The sequence below is a fragment of the Phasianus colchicus genome, chromosome 5, assembly GCF_987193195.1.
Source record: "Phasianus colchicus chromosome 5, bPhaCol1.hap1.1, whole genome shotgun sequence".
NCBI lineage: Eukaryota > Metazoa > Chordata > Aves > Galliformes > Phasianidae > Phasianus > Phasianus colchicus.
Window position 1 is genome coordinate 30149153 of NC_143440.1, and position 14844 is coordinate 30163996.

Sequence of the window (14844 nt, forward strand, 5' to 3'; positions counted from 1 at the left end):
CAGTTTTCTGATTCTAATGCAAAATGGAGAATGACATGAAATGCTCTTTTTGAATCTGAATATTTCTTTTCTAAAGCTCAACTGGTGAAAGCAGTTCACAGTTCTGTGAAGAATTTTGATTTCCAAGGGTACTGGGATAAAGTAGCAAGATGACAGGTACTGTGCTAGAGCTTTAAATCTTCCATTTCGTAAGTACTACTATATCTTCAGTGTGATATGAAAATGCAGTGCTATAGAAATAATTGACAAGTTCAGAACAAATAAGCAGCAGAAAAGCATGTTCAAGCTCTACAAAAGTTAGAGGGCTGTTGGACTCAATTAGCAAAACTCCTCAGTTCCGAGGCTTAAGTCTAATGGGCTGTTAAGACTTGGTTGTCTCTACTTTCTACTTCTGGTATCAATTAAACTTCCTCTTCTTAGCTAGAAAATGATAATTGTTATCGTGCTGTCTAAAGACTTTACCTTGTATATCCACAAAATAATGTTTAGGTAACGGCATCTAGCTGGAATGCAAGGCTAACTGAGAGCTTCATATCAGACATAGGTAACAGTGGGTGGAAAAAAGCTTGAAACATTTCTGGTTTATGTTGCTTATGTGAAATGTTTTAGAGCTGTCCAGTTGTTTTTTAACATAAAGGAGGTTAAATCATTTATCCAGGCACTGAATAATACATTTATCAATATGAAAGACTTTTTTTCACAAGGTAACTATTCATCCTCCCCTAATCTTATGAGAGAATTGAACTGAGATCCCACCAGGAGATTTATATCTGCAGATTATGATAATTAAACTTGTAGTATCACAAAGATGTATCTTCTAGGATGTTTCCTAAAGGCTCAATATTGTAATTTCATACAATGTATTTAGAAATTCTTACACCGCTAAAATACTTACGGAAAAATAACTTATAAGATGTGGTTTTGTGCTACACTGCCAAGATACTAAGGAATATGTCTTTATTAATATTATTCTTTGTTTGTATAATTATATGAATATTAAACCAAGTATATATCTCTGCAGCAGCTCCAGACTTAGAATCAGCATGGATTTGGTGTCTTTAATTAGGTAACATGAAGAGATAAAATATAATATCAAATAAGATATTAGAAGGCATACTAGAATGCCTTCTCTTACCTTGACAGCATATTCCCATGTCATAGAATAAGAACAGAAACAATCAAATTGCCTTTGACAAACACGAATTTATCAAATTTTTCTACACAGAAGATGAACACGTAAGCGAGATCAATTACCTTCATTATCCGTAAGGACATTTTGAAGACCATGCAGTCTAGACAGAATCTCTCTGTTATTTGTATGGTAGCATTATCAGCATTAAGAAAAACCTGATACCTAGCCCATATTTTGATTTTTTAATATTGAAATACATTGAATTGTGAAAGCTTGTCCAAAGCATATGGCAGCAGGCCATGATATATGCTATGATTTTGTTGAATTTTACCCTAATTCCAATGAAAAGGTTTGCAGATGAGATATGTGAGAAGACTTCTACTCAACTGCTTTTGTAACTGCATCAATACTGGCTTATAAGAACGGTGTATACACATAAATAAATGGTTAACTTATATGTACCATATGAGAATTATGTTCATTTTCTGGCTCCCTAATAGATGCTTTTTTTTAGCTACATTTTTAATTTCATTGGCAATAAAGCTTTTGTCCACAAACATGACGGCTGCTCCAAAAGTGATGCCTCCTATTTTATTATGTTGGCCCATGACATCAGAGGTGGATGCTGATGGTATGGCAGTAGTGCTTGAACCTTCCCATCAATATTCTGTTACATTTTGTTGCCTACATATCATCAAAGTATGCTACTGCTATTCTAGCAGACTAAGTCCCATGTTGATTTATCTACAACAAATGCCTTTTGATATGTATACTTCTTGAATAAGTGTACCTAGCACTGTGACTCATTATGTTGTCCACAAAATGCTGTCTTTAAATCTAATGGAAAAAAAAAAAAAAAGGAAGTTGGGTCTGTAAATGACTAATTCTTTTAATAAACAGTCCTAGTTTACTAAGCTCTTTATATTTCCTCTGTATTTTTATTACAATGTTCAATATACATCAATTAAGAAAATTCCTGAATTGCAAGTAATGGGTGCACATCTTAAAAATTAATAAAGGTAGTAGACTTCATACTGCACATTACAACAAAAAAGAACTGCTATGAGGAATAGTTTTACACTATAGCAGCACCATTCCTTACTTTCATCACTCTCAATGCAAGCAGACTTTAACAAGAAACTCAAAAAAGTCAGAAAGCATTGAGTATCCAAGTGATAGCAGGACTGAAACTGGCAGTATGTATGGCATTAAAACTTTGTATCTTATCTATATTCACAGACAGCTTCCACACAAAATGCATGTCAACACTTGTCATCTAAAAGCAGCCTCAAGATCAGGCCCAGAATACAGACAACTATCCAAGAAGGTCTAATAGGTATGCCCAGGCATACTAAACTGCATACCATTACGAAAAAGCAGTGTGTAATATGCATATTCCTTCTTGGTCCACTTTTGGTGCTATTCTGAATGCAAGATATGCAGTATCTTCTCAGAGATATACTTCCCATTACCAAGTATGTACACTAAATCAATCTGTCAATGTGAAAACATCTCAAAGGCTTGTAGCAGAATAAAGATTTGGTGAAGGACATGTAATCTTTGAACCTTCTAGACAGAAGAGGGAATATCCAAATTAGGAACCATTTGTACTTCTCTGCTACCTGGAGTCTACTGAGGACCTGAACATTTTCACTCTTCAGGCTTGTGGTGCCACTATCTTTTTGCACATCATCTCAGCTTTGGAAAAACAGGAAGAATCCCTGATGGTTTCCCAGTCCCTACTAACTTCAGTCTTATTTGTATTTCAGTATTTAATCAATGTCAGACAAGAAAGGGGGTAAGTAAGACTCTTAGAGTGAAAGAACTCTGTGAATCATTGCAATTCAACTTTTAGCCAGTTGGCATCTACAGAAATCCAGTGTTATATTCACCGCTGAGGCAAACTGTGGCTTCTTGGTTTTAGCTTTGTTGCATATACCACAGATTATCAGAAAATTTATTCATAGATTTGATTACAGTTCTATTACAGATTCCTTCAGGAAGCCAGACTGAGATAAGTTCACATTCTCTTGACTTCGAAAGGAGAATTCTGCTCCAATTATTGTCATTTCCTAAAGTAGTTTCTGCTGGAGAAGATCAGTCTAAGCCTCTCACAAAAACTGTTAGAAGGACAAACACTTAAGAAGATTGTAGAAATGGGAAATAACCATCATACTTCTCACATAAAAATCCAACTACGTGTAAAGTACCTCTGTAATTAATGATTTCTGTTCCAAGCACTGGGGTCATCTCCAGAACTGTGATGAAGGCCTTGTCCATAGATGTTAATGGGAACGGAGACATGCGGTGTCTTCTTGCTACCTTGGTAATGTCAACAGCACTGTGACCTGAAAAGAGAGCACTATGGTTATGTATGCCTCTATGCGTAGATGTAAACATTTAAATCACTTTGCTGGAATATACCAAGCACTTTGGGGTAAATTAATTGAGTTACTTATCACATTTATGACAGACGCTGGGAAGGTATTGCATCAAAAGGGAGATTAAATACAAAAAGCAGTTAGCAATAAAACCATTCATTAAAATGTATATCCTTTCTCGTCATGAAATATACACCAGAAGTCTTGATAAGCATAAAAGGATCAATTAATCAGAAACAGAAGTATTTCAAAAAGGATGCAGTATCTAACACGGTGGATGATAATCTGAAGCCAACTCTGTTCTGCTTCTCAGGAAAAATCATTCACTCATTCCATTCTTCCCAGATTGTTCCCACAACCTTCTGATGGGCAGCTGCAATCTGACAGTCAGAATCAGACCTGCTGAGTTCCATTATATGTTCTTTTTCTCCATTTCCCATTCAAAATCTACAATAATGTCCTTGGAGAGAAATTTAATGTACCACACCTTTGACTTTAATGGTCTACAGAAGATTCTGTATATCACAACTTAAACACAAATCATGTTTCTTCCCCAATTATGACTAACTCAGATAAAATAATCAACTGTATCAGATATTAATGTGAGAATTAACAAAGAAAAGAGATATTAGCAATGTCAGTGTATAAAGGCTGGAAATGTAAAGCGGTCGTCAATACTGTTCCAACATAAATAAGGATTTTAAATACTGTCTTTAAAACACTGGCAACTCGGAAATCAATAAGTATTTTACTGATTTAGCACAGATCATTACATATACTAGTAGTATATGTACAATCATGCTCCACAAACACATATTAATACACTGTGCACAAACAAAACATAAAAATGGACCTTGTTCCAGTGAGTTTGCAATGTAAGTTAAGATGGGAGTCATAACAACAGACAGTGTTTCAAGTCAGGGGGCATCCTATCCATGGGCAGGATTTTGTAGCCATCAAAGTGACTGCAAGATAAGTGATGTTTAAATTCTGATGTGAATGAAGACAGAAGGATTGATCAATAGAAGAAATTTGCTTTCCCCAAATACAAGGAAGAAAATGTGAAAAAACTGTTTGAAAATGAAGCCAGCAGGGTATGTGCTTTCTTAATGCTGAGAGAGAATAAACAAGGGACAACAAGCTTTGAAGGATTTTGAAACGAAGGTGAGCAACAGAAGTGAAGGAACTATTGCACTAATGCACAAAAGAATAAAAGATACAAGCCAAAAGATTAAGAAAATGGTATTTTTAGAAATATCTTGAATGGATCTGCCTATAACAAGAGGGTATTTGTGGGAGCCAAATAGGATGATCTAGAAATACAAATGGAGAATCTTGAGAATAAGTCCAGATTAAGAGGAAACATCCTATCTCAAGATCTGTACCGAACAACTCTACAAGAAATATGCACAGTCTGCAGGAAAATAGAGCAAGGTGTATGACACAGATGAAGCTCACGTAATATCAGTGTGGAGTGCTAAGGGGGACTGTGTTTGGCCCACAGTGACTTACTGGAGGATGGCTAGGAATCAATGTTAGAGACATGCAAAACAAGACAACTTCACAGAGTAGGGAGATCTCCATATACAGAGTGGCTGAATTTGTGTTTGATGGGTCACAGTAAGGTCTAAAGGTATAAAGAAAGGGAACAAGGACACAGCTCAGTAGAACAGCAGAAATCTGGAGATTTCCAGAAAAAAAAGGTGATTCCATGCAAGTCTTATTGAAAGAGCTGTTGGAATATTAAGAAAAGACCAGGAAACTGCCAGCTTAAAGACAACAAAACTGAATTATGGCGCTTTGACTATGAAGAGTGTAATAGGGACTTTAACAAGAACTGCTTCAGAGCAATGCAAGATGTGGTGAGAATTCTATGTAAAAATGAATCTAAAATACCATCAGCACTTGGCCACCTTCCCTATCCAGACAACTAGAACAACAAAAGGACATTAAAGCATCATGAGGTATCATGCCTGGCTGTACGCAGAAGACATCCTCAGCAGAATTTCTCACAGTAGTAAGGCCCGTCTGCAATTCTAATGTACATTATATACACTAATTATGGTTAATGATTGATTTCACTTGGCTTTACCGGCGGCGCTCCTCAGCATGCTCATAGGATCTGAAAGTTGTCTGTCTGCCATTTTTCAGTCCAGTTGTATTCCTTAATTGACAATTTTTATCTCATGTATTTCTGTTCCCATTTTGATCATCCTTAATATCTTCCCAGTTTCTTCCGTCTCTACTCACTTGCTTTTAATTCATTTCCATCCATCACTATCCTACTAAGCAGTAGCTAATTCGTAATTATTTCTAAAACAAAATCAATTATTTTAAGATAGTATTAACAAATTAGAGAAAGCACAGTTAATAATGACATGATTTTGCTTTGCAATAGCTTTCTACTTATCCCATTTTCTCCTGTCCATGCCTTCACATTCTGGAAAAAAATCAGATGATTGTTCTAAGTGTAGTCTTCTATAAAACAACTGCGCAGTTTTATATTTTGCTGAATCAGTAATGTTTGTCTACACAAAACTTCTTTCAGCACTGACACATGCTTATTCAAATCTGCTATGTGAGAGACTTAGTTAATTCATTTTTTGCCATTAACACGGTAATGATCTTTCAGAGGAAGAAGTGGAGACAAATAAAACTGCTGACTTAATTCGAGTCCCAGGAAAGATTCTGGAAGAAATTATTGAAACAATGTCTTTGTCTTTATAAGTACTTAGAAGATAATGTGATGATCAAAGCAGGTGCTGTGAATTTGTCTAGGACAAACAATTTCTAACTCATTTAATTCCTTCCCTTAACGCAGTAGTTGTCATATCAAGGAAGTGAGAAACAGTTGATCAAATATAATTTAACTATACTAAGATTTTTCACACTCATAAACATAAGTTTCTTATCAAGAAAACTAGTGAGAAATTACCAAAATTATATTGTAAGAGGCAAGTGTAACTAGTGGAAAGGTGCATTCCAGGATTCAACAACAATTTTTGCATTCTCATGACTGTATTTTGTTAGAAACCTCATAAAAATGAGGAAATTGAAAATAGAGCCCAGAAAAAAAATTTTGAAGCACAGAAAAAAAAAAGTCCAAGCTCCCAGACCTTTCCTCGCATACATATCACTGAAAAAAACTCTGCTTAGCAACAATGTGCTGCTACAAAAGTAGTGCCTCCAATTTTATTATGTTGGCCCACATTGTCAGAGGCCGATGTTCATGGTAGGGCAATAGAGGTTGAACTTTCCCACCAATATTCCATTACAAATGTGGTGAAAATGCAGAGCTAATGTTGGTGAGTACATTGAAACAATACAATCTTTCCAGTAAACATGTTTACATGTTTGTGTTCTACTGCTATCTCAAACTCACTGCTAACTACTTGAGAAAATAACATTTGACCTTTTAAAGCCATCTTGAATGAATTCAGAGGTTTCAAATGCTTTGAATGTTGTCAAAGTGTACAACATCAAATTTGGAGCTCTGTGTCTCATCCATGTCATTTGTTTAGACAAAGGTTGTGGTAAAACCCAGTTAGAAAACTTCTTGAAAACAGATTAAATACCCTATTTTCTGACAAGGAAACTTTGTTTTAACAGTAACACCCAGCATTTATACAAGAGAAACAAAAAAACCCACATACTCAGAAATAAGCATCCCTTCAGTTTAGCGCTTAAATGAATAACCTTAATGAACAGAAAAACCCCAAAGATGCATGTGTAACTACTAATCCTTTATATATTTTTTTGTCCTAGAAATGAGTGCTAAATTTTAGTTTCAAGGCATCACGTAGATGACATTAAATAACTCCTCAGACCTTCCCAAGTATCTTTCCCAAGTATAAGATGACTACCTACATTAAGCAGCATTTTATGAGACAAAACAATCCTCTAGCATTGAAGCAGCTAAGTGAATTGGTTGTATAATGCAGAAAATTCCTGACAGCCGTCTCTCCTCACGAATACAATTTCCTATGTATGTTATTTTATATATATATTTATGGTCGAATCAATTTTAAACTAGGAAAGAATCCCATAAAACAGAAATTAAAGGCATTTAACAGATCAGAAACTGGGTAATTTAGCACAAATCTGAATTCTTAACCTTTTTGTTATTTTACTGGTCTTACGTACTCCAACTGAATGTCTGTACTGAATTTCACATTCAGGTATGAAAATAAAAATTGTGTATTTTCAGCTTGAGGTTTTTATAATCTTTAAGTGTTGTTTCTTAATGCCCTTGCACACACTTCCACACGCAGCATCATTTACAACAATACATCATCACAAACAACAGGGCTCTCAGTGTCATCAGAAAAACAACGTAACAAGAAAAATTAAAAGGCCATTATCAATTAATATGTGAACACTATAAGCTATATACACTTTTATTTTCCTTTTGGACTGAAATTCATTGCCTTAAGATATTAAATTTCATTCCAGCCTTATCCTTCTCACCTGACTATAATTTGCTGTCCTGTGGGTAGTGTTAGTTGCACAACACAGATACGAAGTTTCAGTACTTACTTGCTCGGAGGATGTTCTCCTTGCTGCTGCACCTAGACTGGACCTGCAGAGAGAGCACAGAGCCTATGAGCTACAGAAGTTAACAAGAATGCAAAATACAGAGATACAGTGGGCAAGCTCCTGGGATCTAAGACAGAGGCTCTACATATTCTCACCAGCGTTTGTCCCTACTCTACAAGAAATAAATATATTTAAGCACGAGAGTACTAGCTCATGGTCGGAATCTAATATAGGCAATTTAAACTTTCCCTCCAAGAAAACCCCAAGATGGCCGAAGGACAGATTAATAGAGCAAACTCAAAGAACACAGCGATCAAAATTATTTGTTAAGCTCCAGTTTTAAAAGAAAAATCCACATATTTGTGTACAATTGCCATTACAGTAATTCTGAATCTATGTCCTCTGTTTTATGATTAAACAAAAACTATTATCATGCCCGGGGTTAAAATTCCATTATTGATGATGTACAGGTACTTTATAGAATTAAACTGATTCTGAAAAAATTCAATAATCCTTCTTCAAATTGCACAGATAGCTCAGAGTTGTATAAACAGCTCCTGTCTGGAGCCAGATAAATTTATTTCATTGTTTCTGTTCAGTTAAAAGAAATGTTACATTCAGTATGAATTTCACAGTGCAATTCTGCTTTAAAACGTAATAGTGTGAGAATGACAACTGCTTTCTCAATAAATCCCCTCCCTGAATGCTTACTGCCACTGTGCTATTCCAGATAGGTATGACTGACTGCAGTGAAATTGGAGGATCCACATTGGTCTCATATTCTATTAACATGGGATATTTAGAGTTCCATCTGGCAACCATGCAGATTTTTAAAAATATGTTTTTGAAGAGCATCAGTCCTGCAAACACAACACAGTTTGAACTTTACTGAAATGTCAGCTCTTGTTAATTTTCAAGTTTGGAAAGATCCCACTCTATATACTATTACTGAGTGCAACTTTTTAGACAGACTAATTTGAACAGCATCCTGCCTTATGACAGGCCAGCTGACCGGGTTGGTGAGACCTGAATAAGGAGATCTTCTTGTGGACAAACCCCTGGCTGCATACAAGCTAACACAAACTTCACAGGAAGACAAACCACTAAGAGTATGAACTGAATCCTTCTCGTTTTTACTTTAGTGACAGCTGCATTGCTAAATTTCTGGGAGGAATAATTAGCAAAACTAAGTACAAATAGTAAAAGAAGTGGAATAGCACAGGTGACAATAGAGGGTGCAATTTTCCTTGCCAAACTTTTATATTTGCTGAAAAATGAAGGAATGGATCCAGATTATTTTTAGGCTACAGTTAGAATTTGTAGTTAAAGAAAACTTGTTTTGAATGTGAATATGTATGGTCTGACAGTTAATGAGGAATGATACACACTCAGCCCCTAAAAGACTGTCTTCACAAAGAAACAGCCATTTAAGGCTGAAAAGAGCTGTGCCCCACTTCTAAACCTCTTTCTTCTGTTCCACAGCAGCTTGCCCCAAATGTGTATTCACATAAAAAATCAGATTCTACAGCGCAACACAGTCTATTTATTATAATGGAATAACTTATGGAAAGTAATGTTGCAACTTAGAGTGGATTATGGTGTCCTTTCCTGAAAATAACTGTTGTCTAAAAAAAACCACAACAAATCAAAACCAAAACCTCCCTCCTTCCCACCAAAAATACTACACAAGAAAACTGCAAACAAAAAATTAATGATGCCCAAATTTGGCCCAGAGTTGTTTTATCAAATTTCAAAGGTATGACATGAACTCTCATTGGAAGAAGTAAATGTTTATCTGCAATTTACCAAAGGACAATTCTGGACCAAAAGGATGGTATAATGATCGGACAGAAAGCACAACAGAGAGAGGCACAGAGTGAGAGAGAGAAATAGAGAAGCAGGATGGGACGTGGCAAGCCAAAAGACAGGGTATGCCAAAGAAGACATAGGCCTATATGTGTAAGACTACTGTATAGAATGGAAGAGGCTCTCTTATTTCTCACTGCAAACCATATGAAAAGAGAAAATGAGGAATGTGCCTGCTGCAAAATAACCAAGCAATTCAGCAAACTGCAGAACGAAACTCAGTGAGATAACGTAGTCCTAAAGAAAAAAAGGCATAAAAACAAAAATACAAAACACAAACTTTGAAACGATCTACTAAAATAAACTAAGTAAAATATGTGATCCAAAGGACACAGATTAAAGCTACTAGAGAAGGAGGAAAAATGTTAGCAGACAAAGACAGTGCTAAAGAAGTAAAATGGAAGTCAAGAGAGAATCTTCAACAAAGTGGAGGAACAGAAGGAGCCCAAACCCATAGCGCAAAGCAATGTTTGCGAATGGAAAACAGCTCCTTTGAGCAGTAATAGTTACTCTCGAGTTGTAGCCTCTATTCCTCCTGAGTTCATCTTTAAGCCCTTCCAACCTATAGTGGAGCTAGTGTATGGACAAAAACAAGAGATTTATAATGAACAGAGCAGCTGAGATTTGCAGATCAAATCTTCTAATATAAAATACGTGCTGACAAAGTTTTGCTCTTACAGTGTCCAAATGACAATGGTAACAACAGACAGCTGGCTTCACACAGCTGCCTACAGGTCATTTTTTTAAATTCTGTGCACACAGAGGACTTCAGTGACAAATTTAAATTTACGTTTTGAGTTCTTACAACCGACCTAAAGTTTACATTTTATCACTCACCTGATGGGCAACACATGCAGTATGACAAATTATTTGCTTCCCACAAATTTTAAAAGCAGCTGTGGCAGAGGAATCCATGACAATAAAATAAAAGGCTTGACCAGCTAGACTTGATTGTTTCCCAACCTATGCTCACAGCTGCAGAATACAAACCATGTTTTAACATAACTGACATCAAAATTATTAAGTAATATTTGCTTTTTTAATATGAACTTCACATCGATATCCTAAACGCTATTTTAAAATAAAACTGCAGTAAAATATGGTTTTGAATAAAATGCGTAAGTTTTCTAACACACAGAGTTTTAGCTGTAATGGAGCTTTGTATCAATGGGGTTATATGCTTTAAGTGCCTTTTATAATACTCATTATTTGTTTTAATACTGCATTTGTGACATTTACAAAAGAAAACTATTATTTTCACAGCTATTGCAAAGTGAAGAATCCATAACACACTGCACATATTACCATGACTGAGTGGGGCAAATGATCAGTAACACTGTTATCTACTATAATCACTTTCATTGACAGGCAGTTTACAGAAATAATATGCTGTGGCTGTCTCTCCTTACACAGGGAAACTGTAGTTTTATTGTTTATCCATTCTACCACCCCTCGGCTCCCAGTATAACATGGCGGAAGATACAGCAGGCTGTCATTCAGTTCCATTCCCCTGCGTAGTTCAGGCAGAATGTAACGAAACCTAAAACAGTCAACTCACATTACTTTTTAACTTTTTTTTTTTAAAGCAAGTTGAAAATTGGATTTTATGTTCTTTAAGATATAATTTTATCATGCCAGAATGTAGAGTAAGCCTTCTCCCAGCTGAGGCATTAAATAGAACATGAAGAAAAGTACTCAAAACTAAATTAAGGGAATGGTAAAATAAAGAAACCTGCTGACAACTTCTATTAAAATTGGTCTGAAAAAGGAAATTAATGACTGCACTAAACTGGATTTATATAAGTCTAAGTGGTATGTTTTACTGCAAAGAAAAGTAAAAAAAAAAAAAAGTTACAAGAAAAACAGAAAAAGACACAAAGAAAAGTTTATGCTACAAATGAAAATCTCAAGTGAAAAATAATAATTAAAAAAAAAAACAACGAAAAACCCTTTAACACTTTACCATGATTATAAGGAATGGTGAGATAAATTACTTACCTTTTATAAGTCATAACAAGATTAGCACAGAGTATTAAAGTCAGCTCTTCATTATGGGAGGTACAATTAGAAGCCGTTGGTTATAATAAAAGAAATTGCTACACAAAGATGAAGAGTTTCCAGCCCAATATGAAAAGCTAACTCTTATGTGAGTACACTTCAACTCAGTTGAACAACATGAAGAACAGTTCAGAACAATGACACCAAAACATGATTTATCACCAAAAGAAAGAGCCCATTTCTCAATGTACAGAGATTGTAGGAGGCTAACCCATGATCTTTATCATTTATGGGAGAGCATACTGCTCTGCTTTTAAGAAAGCATGCAGAATGTGGAACCACCAGCAGAAACCCAAACATACACAGACACAGAGGACCAAGGTACAGGAAAGATGATGATTTTGCCAAGCTGTAATGAAGGAAGCAGACTATAAAAAGCACAGCGGCAGTTAACGCTTTAGGAACTCTGTTCCTCTGTCTCATAAATGACAGACCTGTTTATGAGGTGCTGCACACACTATCAGTGAGCAGGTGTATAACTCATGTAATCTCTATGTGAAACTGCAGGAGTAACATGAAGACACTTTACTGTGTGGGATGCAGCTGCTTTTTCTAAGTGTGATTTACCTAAGAGGTAGAACAGGTGACTGGCACTGAATGCCCTTCAGTACAGAACACTACTGTTTCACATCAATGTTACTTAAAATTTTTATACACTTAAACATTTAAGTGGCAAGAAATATCTTCTTGCCATGCACACTGCAGTGGCTAAATCCTCTATCCCCCTGATAACAGCAAATGAACAATGTTGCTGTCTACAAGTGGAGTTACTCATTCAGTCACTTGGAAGATACAAGCAAAAAACTTTTGAAAGCAAAATCACTTCAGAAGCAAGATTTTTTTGCTGCTTATTAACTGTTATGCTTAGTGGCCTGGACACTAAAGAAAAGTCACCTTCAAACCTGGAATATGCCTTCCTACCTCCAAATTCTTTTTTCTGAGTTTTTTTCCTAGTCTCCCACCTTTTTACATAAAGATTTATTTGATTTTGATCCTTGTTTTGCAGTAGACTATAAACACGTGACATTTTATCGTCAGATTAGTGTTCATGCTAACCACTTTTCAAACAGGACAGTGGAAGTGTACTGATGAATGAACCACAAAAACAAGAGGGTTGCGTTGGTTCCTTTCACTGGAGCAGTAATAAAAGAGACATTATCCAATATTTGAAACAAAATAAGATCAAAATGCAAAGGACAGTCTTCAGGGATGCAAATACAGTAACAATTATACATTGTCCCTCACTTGGAACTGACCTTGTTCTGAAGAAGCAAAATGAAAAGGTTTTGTACTGAAAGAGGGTTCAAACAAAATCTCACACATCAATTAAAACTACAAGTGCAAACCTCCCTAAATGATAGAAAAGAAAGAACTCTGATACGTACAGCAAAAAAGGAAACAAAATAGTAAACTGCTGGTCAAGAAAGCAAACGGGAAAGCAAACTTGCTACTGCAAACTGACAGCATAGACTTGATTGATAGCTGAAAATAAAAAGAGGCAAAGAAAAAAGAAGTACGTTATTTCTTCACAGTAGTTTTTGTGATTTACATTTAGCATCACAGAATCATAGAATGGCTTGGGTTGGAAGGGACCTTTAAGATCAGCTAGTTTTGTTTATATGAAGAAAAAAATAACTGGATTTTATGTTTTTAAGAGCATGAGACACCAAACGGGTATGTTATATGAACAACACTGGAGACAGAGAGCAAGTTTCTTGACATTTTAGGGACTGCTTAGGGCTCATTCAAGATCGTGCTGTTTCTGTTCAGAGAAGCAACAACAAGCAGTATACGCAAATCTGAAGAGAACATGCATCTTATATAAGCTAAGGCCCATTTTAAATCAAGACATAAAAATTAATGTCAAATAGTTTGTGCCTAAGCTCTAACGTACATTTCTAAACTGTGCTAACAGAATCCAAGTGGGATGTGTAAGGCACAAAAACTCCAGGAACACTGTACTTGGTTAAAACAAAAATTTTACTACTTGTATTACTGGCTGTGAAACAAGATCTTTATTTGTTTGAAGGAAAATCTTAAGAAATCCCCAAAAGTCCTGGAAATATTATGCAGTTTGAGAAGTAGATTGTGTAAATAAAGGCAGAGTGAACAAATTTTATTTCCAAAGTGATATAAGAGGAGGAGATTTCTGCTGTCCTTCATCCTTGCTACAGAAATGGGAATCATTTGTGTAGCATATTGAACATCATTAAAAGAATACATGTTTTTATTGAAAAGAATTATGAAAACTTAACCAATGTGACAGAGATCCTTTGTATTTGCTTTTAATTTGCTTCTAATTTTTCTCCCATCTTTTATCCCATCTTTTCTCCCCTCTTTTATTTCCCATTTTTTCAGGGCAGTACTAGAAAAGGAATGGCTTGGCAACCTGGCAGCTCTATTTTCTCTGTCAGCTAAAAATGGTACTAACTGCTTGGCTTACACATGTACCTGCTACTAAAAGCAATTACTTGTTTAAAAGCATCAGGATGGGACAAGTTAAATGTTTAACTTACTTGTGATGTATATGTGTAAATACATACATATGCAGGTGTTAATATTTTTAAACTCTTACTGGCTTTATGTTGAATATGAATTAATAGCAGGCCAATGGGAAAAAAAGTTTATAGCATTACCTTTCATGTTTAACACTATACGTAGATAACCTGCATTTGTTAAAGAACATTCACTGGTAAAACAAGAGGTATACTCTCCTTGAATTCCTTTGAAATACCTTACTTGGAGCTTTGAGAATCTTGTATACTGCGAGACTGTCCTGCTACCTTTCAGTCTTCTTTTGGTACAGTCTCATATCCTGGCAATTTGACTGATCAATCAGCCACAGAAGTGAGTGTTAGATGTCTGAATTAC

General features: G+C 35.6%; 1 protein-coding gene across 13 annotated transcripts in view; it reads right to left on the reverse strand.

Moving 5' to 3' along the window:
* Positions 1-14844, reverse strand: part of GPHN (gephyrin) — a 264503-nt gene that overhangs the window by 42902 nt on the left and 206757 nt on the right. For 7 of the 13 annotated variants that reach the window (XM_090141189.1, XM_090141190.1, XM_090141187.1 and 4 more), the window contains 2 exons: positions 8050-8092; positions 3343-3480 (listed from right to left, as the gene is read on the reverse strand). In XM_090141189.1, coding sequence (XP_089997315.1) covers positions 3343-3480; positions 8050-8092 — 181 coding nt within the window. Of the gene's footprint in view, positions 1-3342; positions 3481-8049; positions 8093-10425; positions 10489-14844 lie in introns of all 13 variants that reach the window. The other 6 variants (XM_090141191.1, XM_090141181.1, XM_090141188.1 and 3 more) reach the window with 1 other exon arrangement.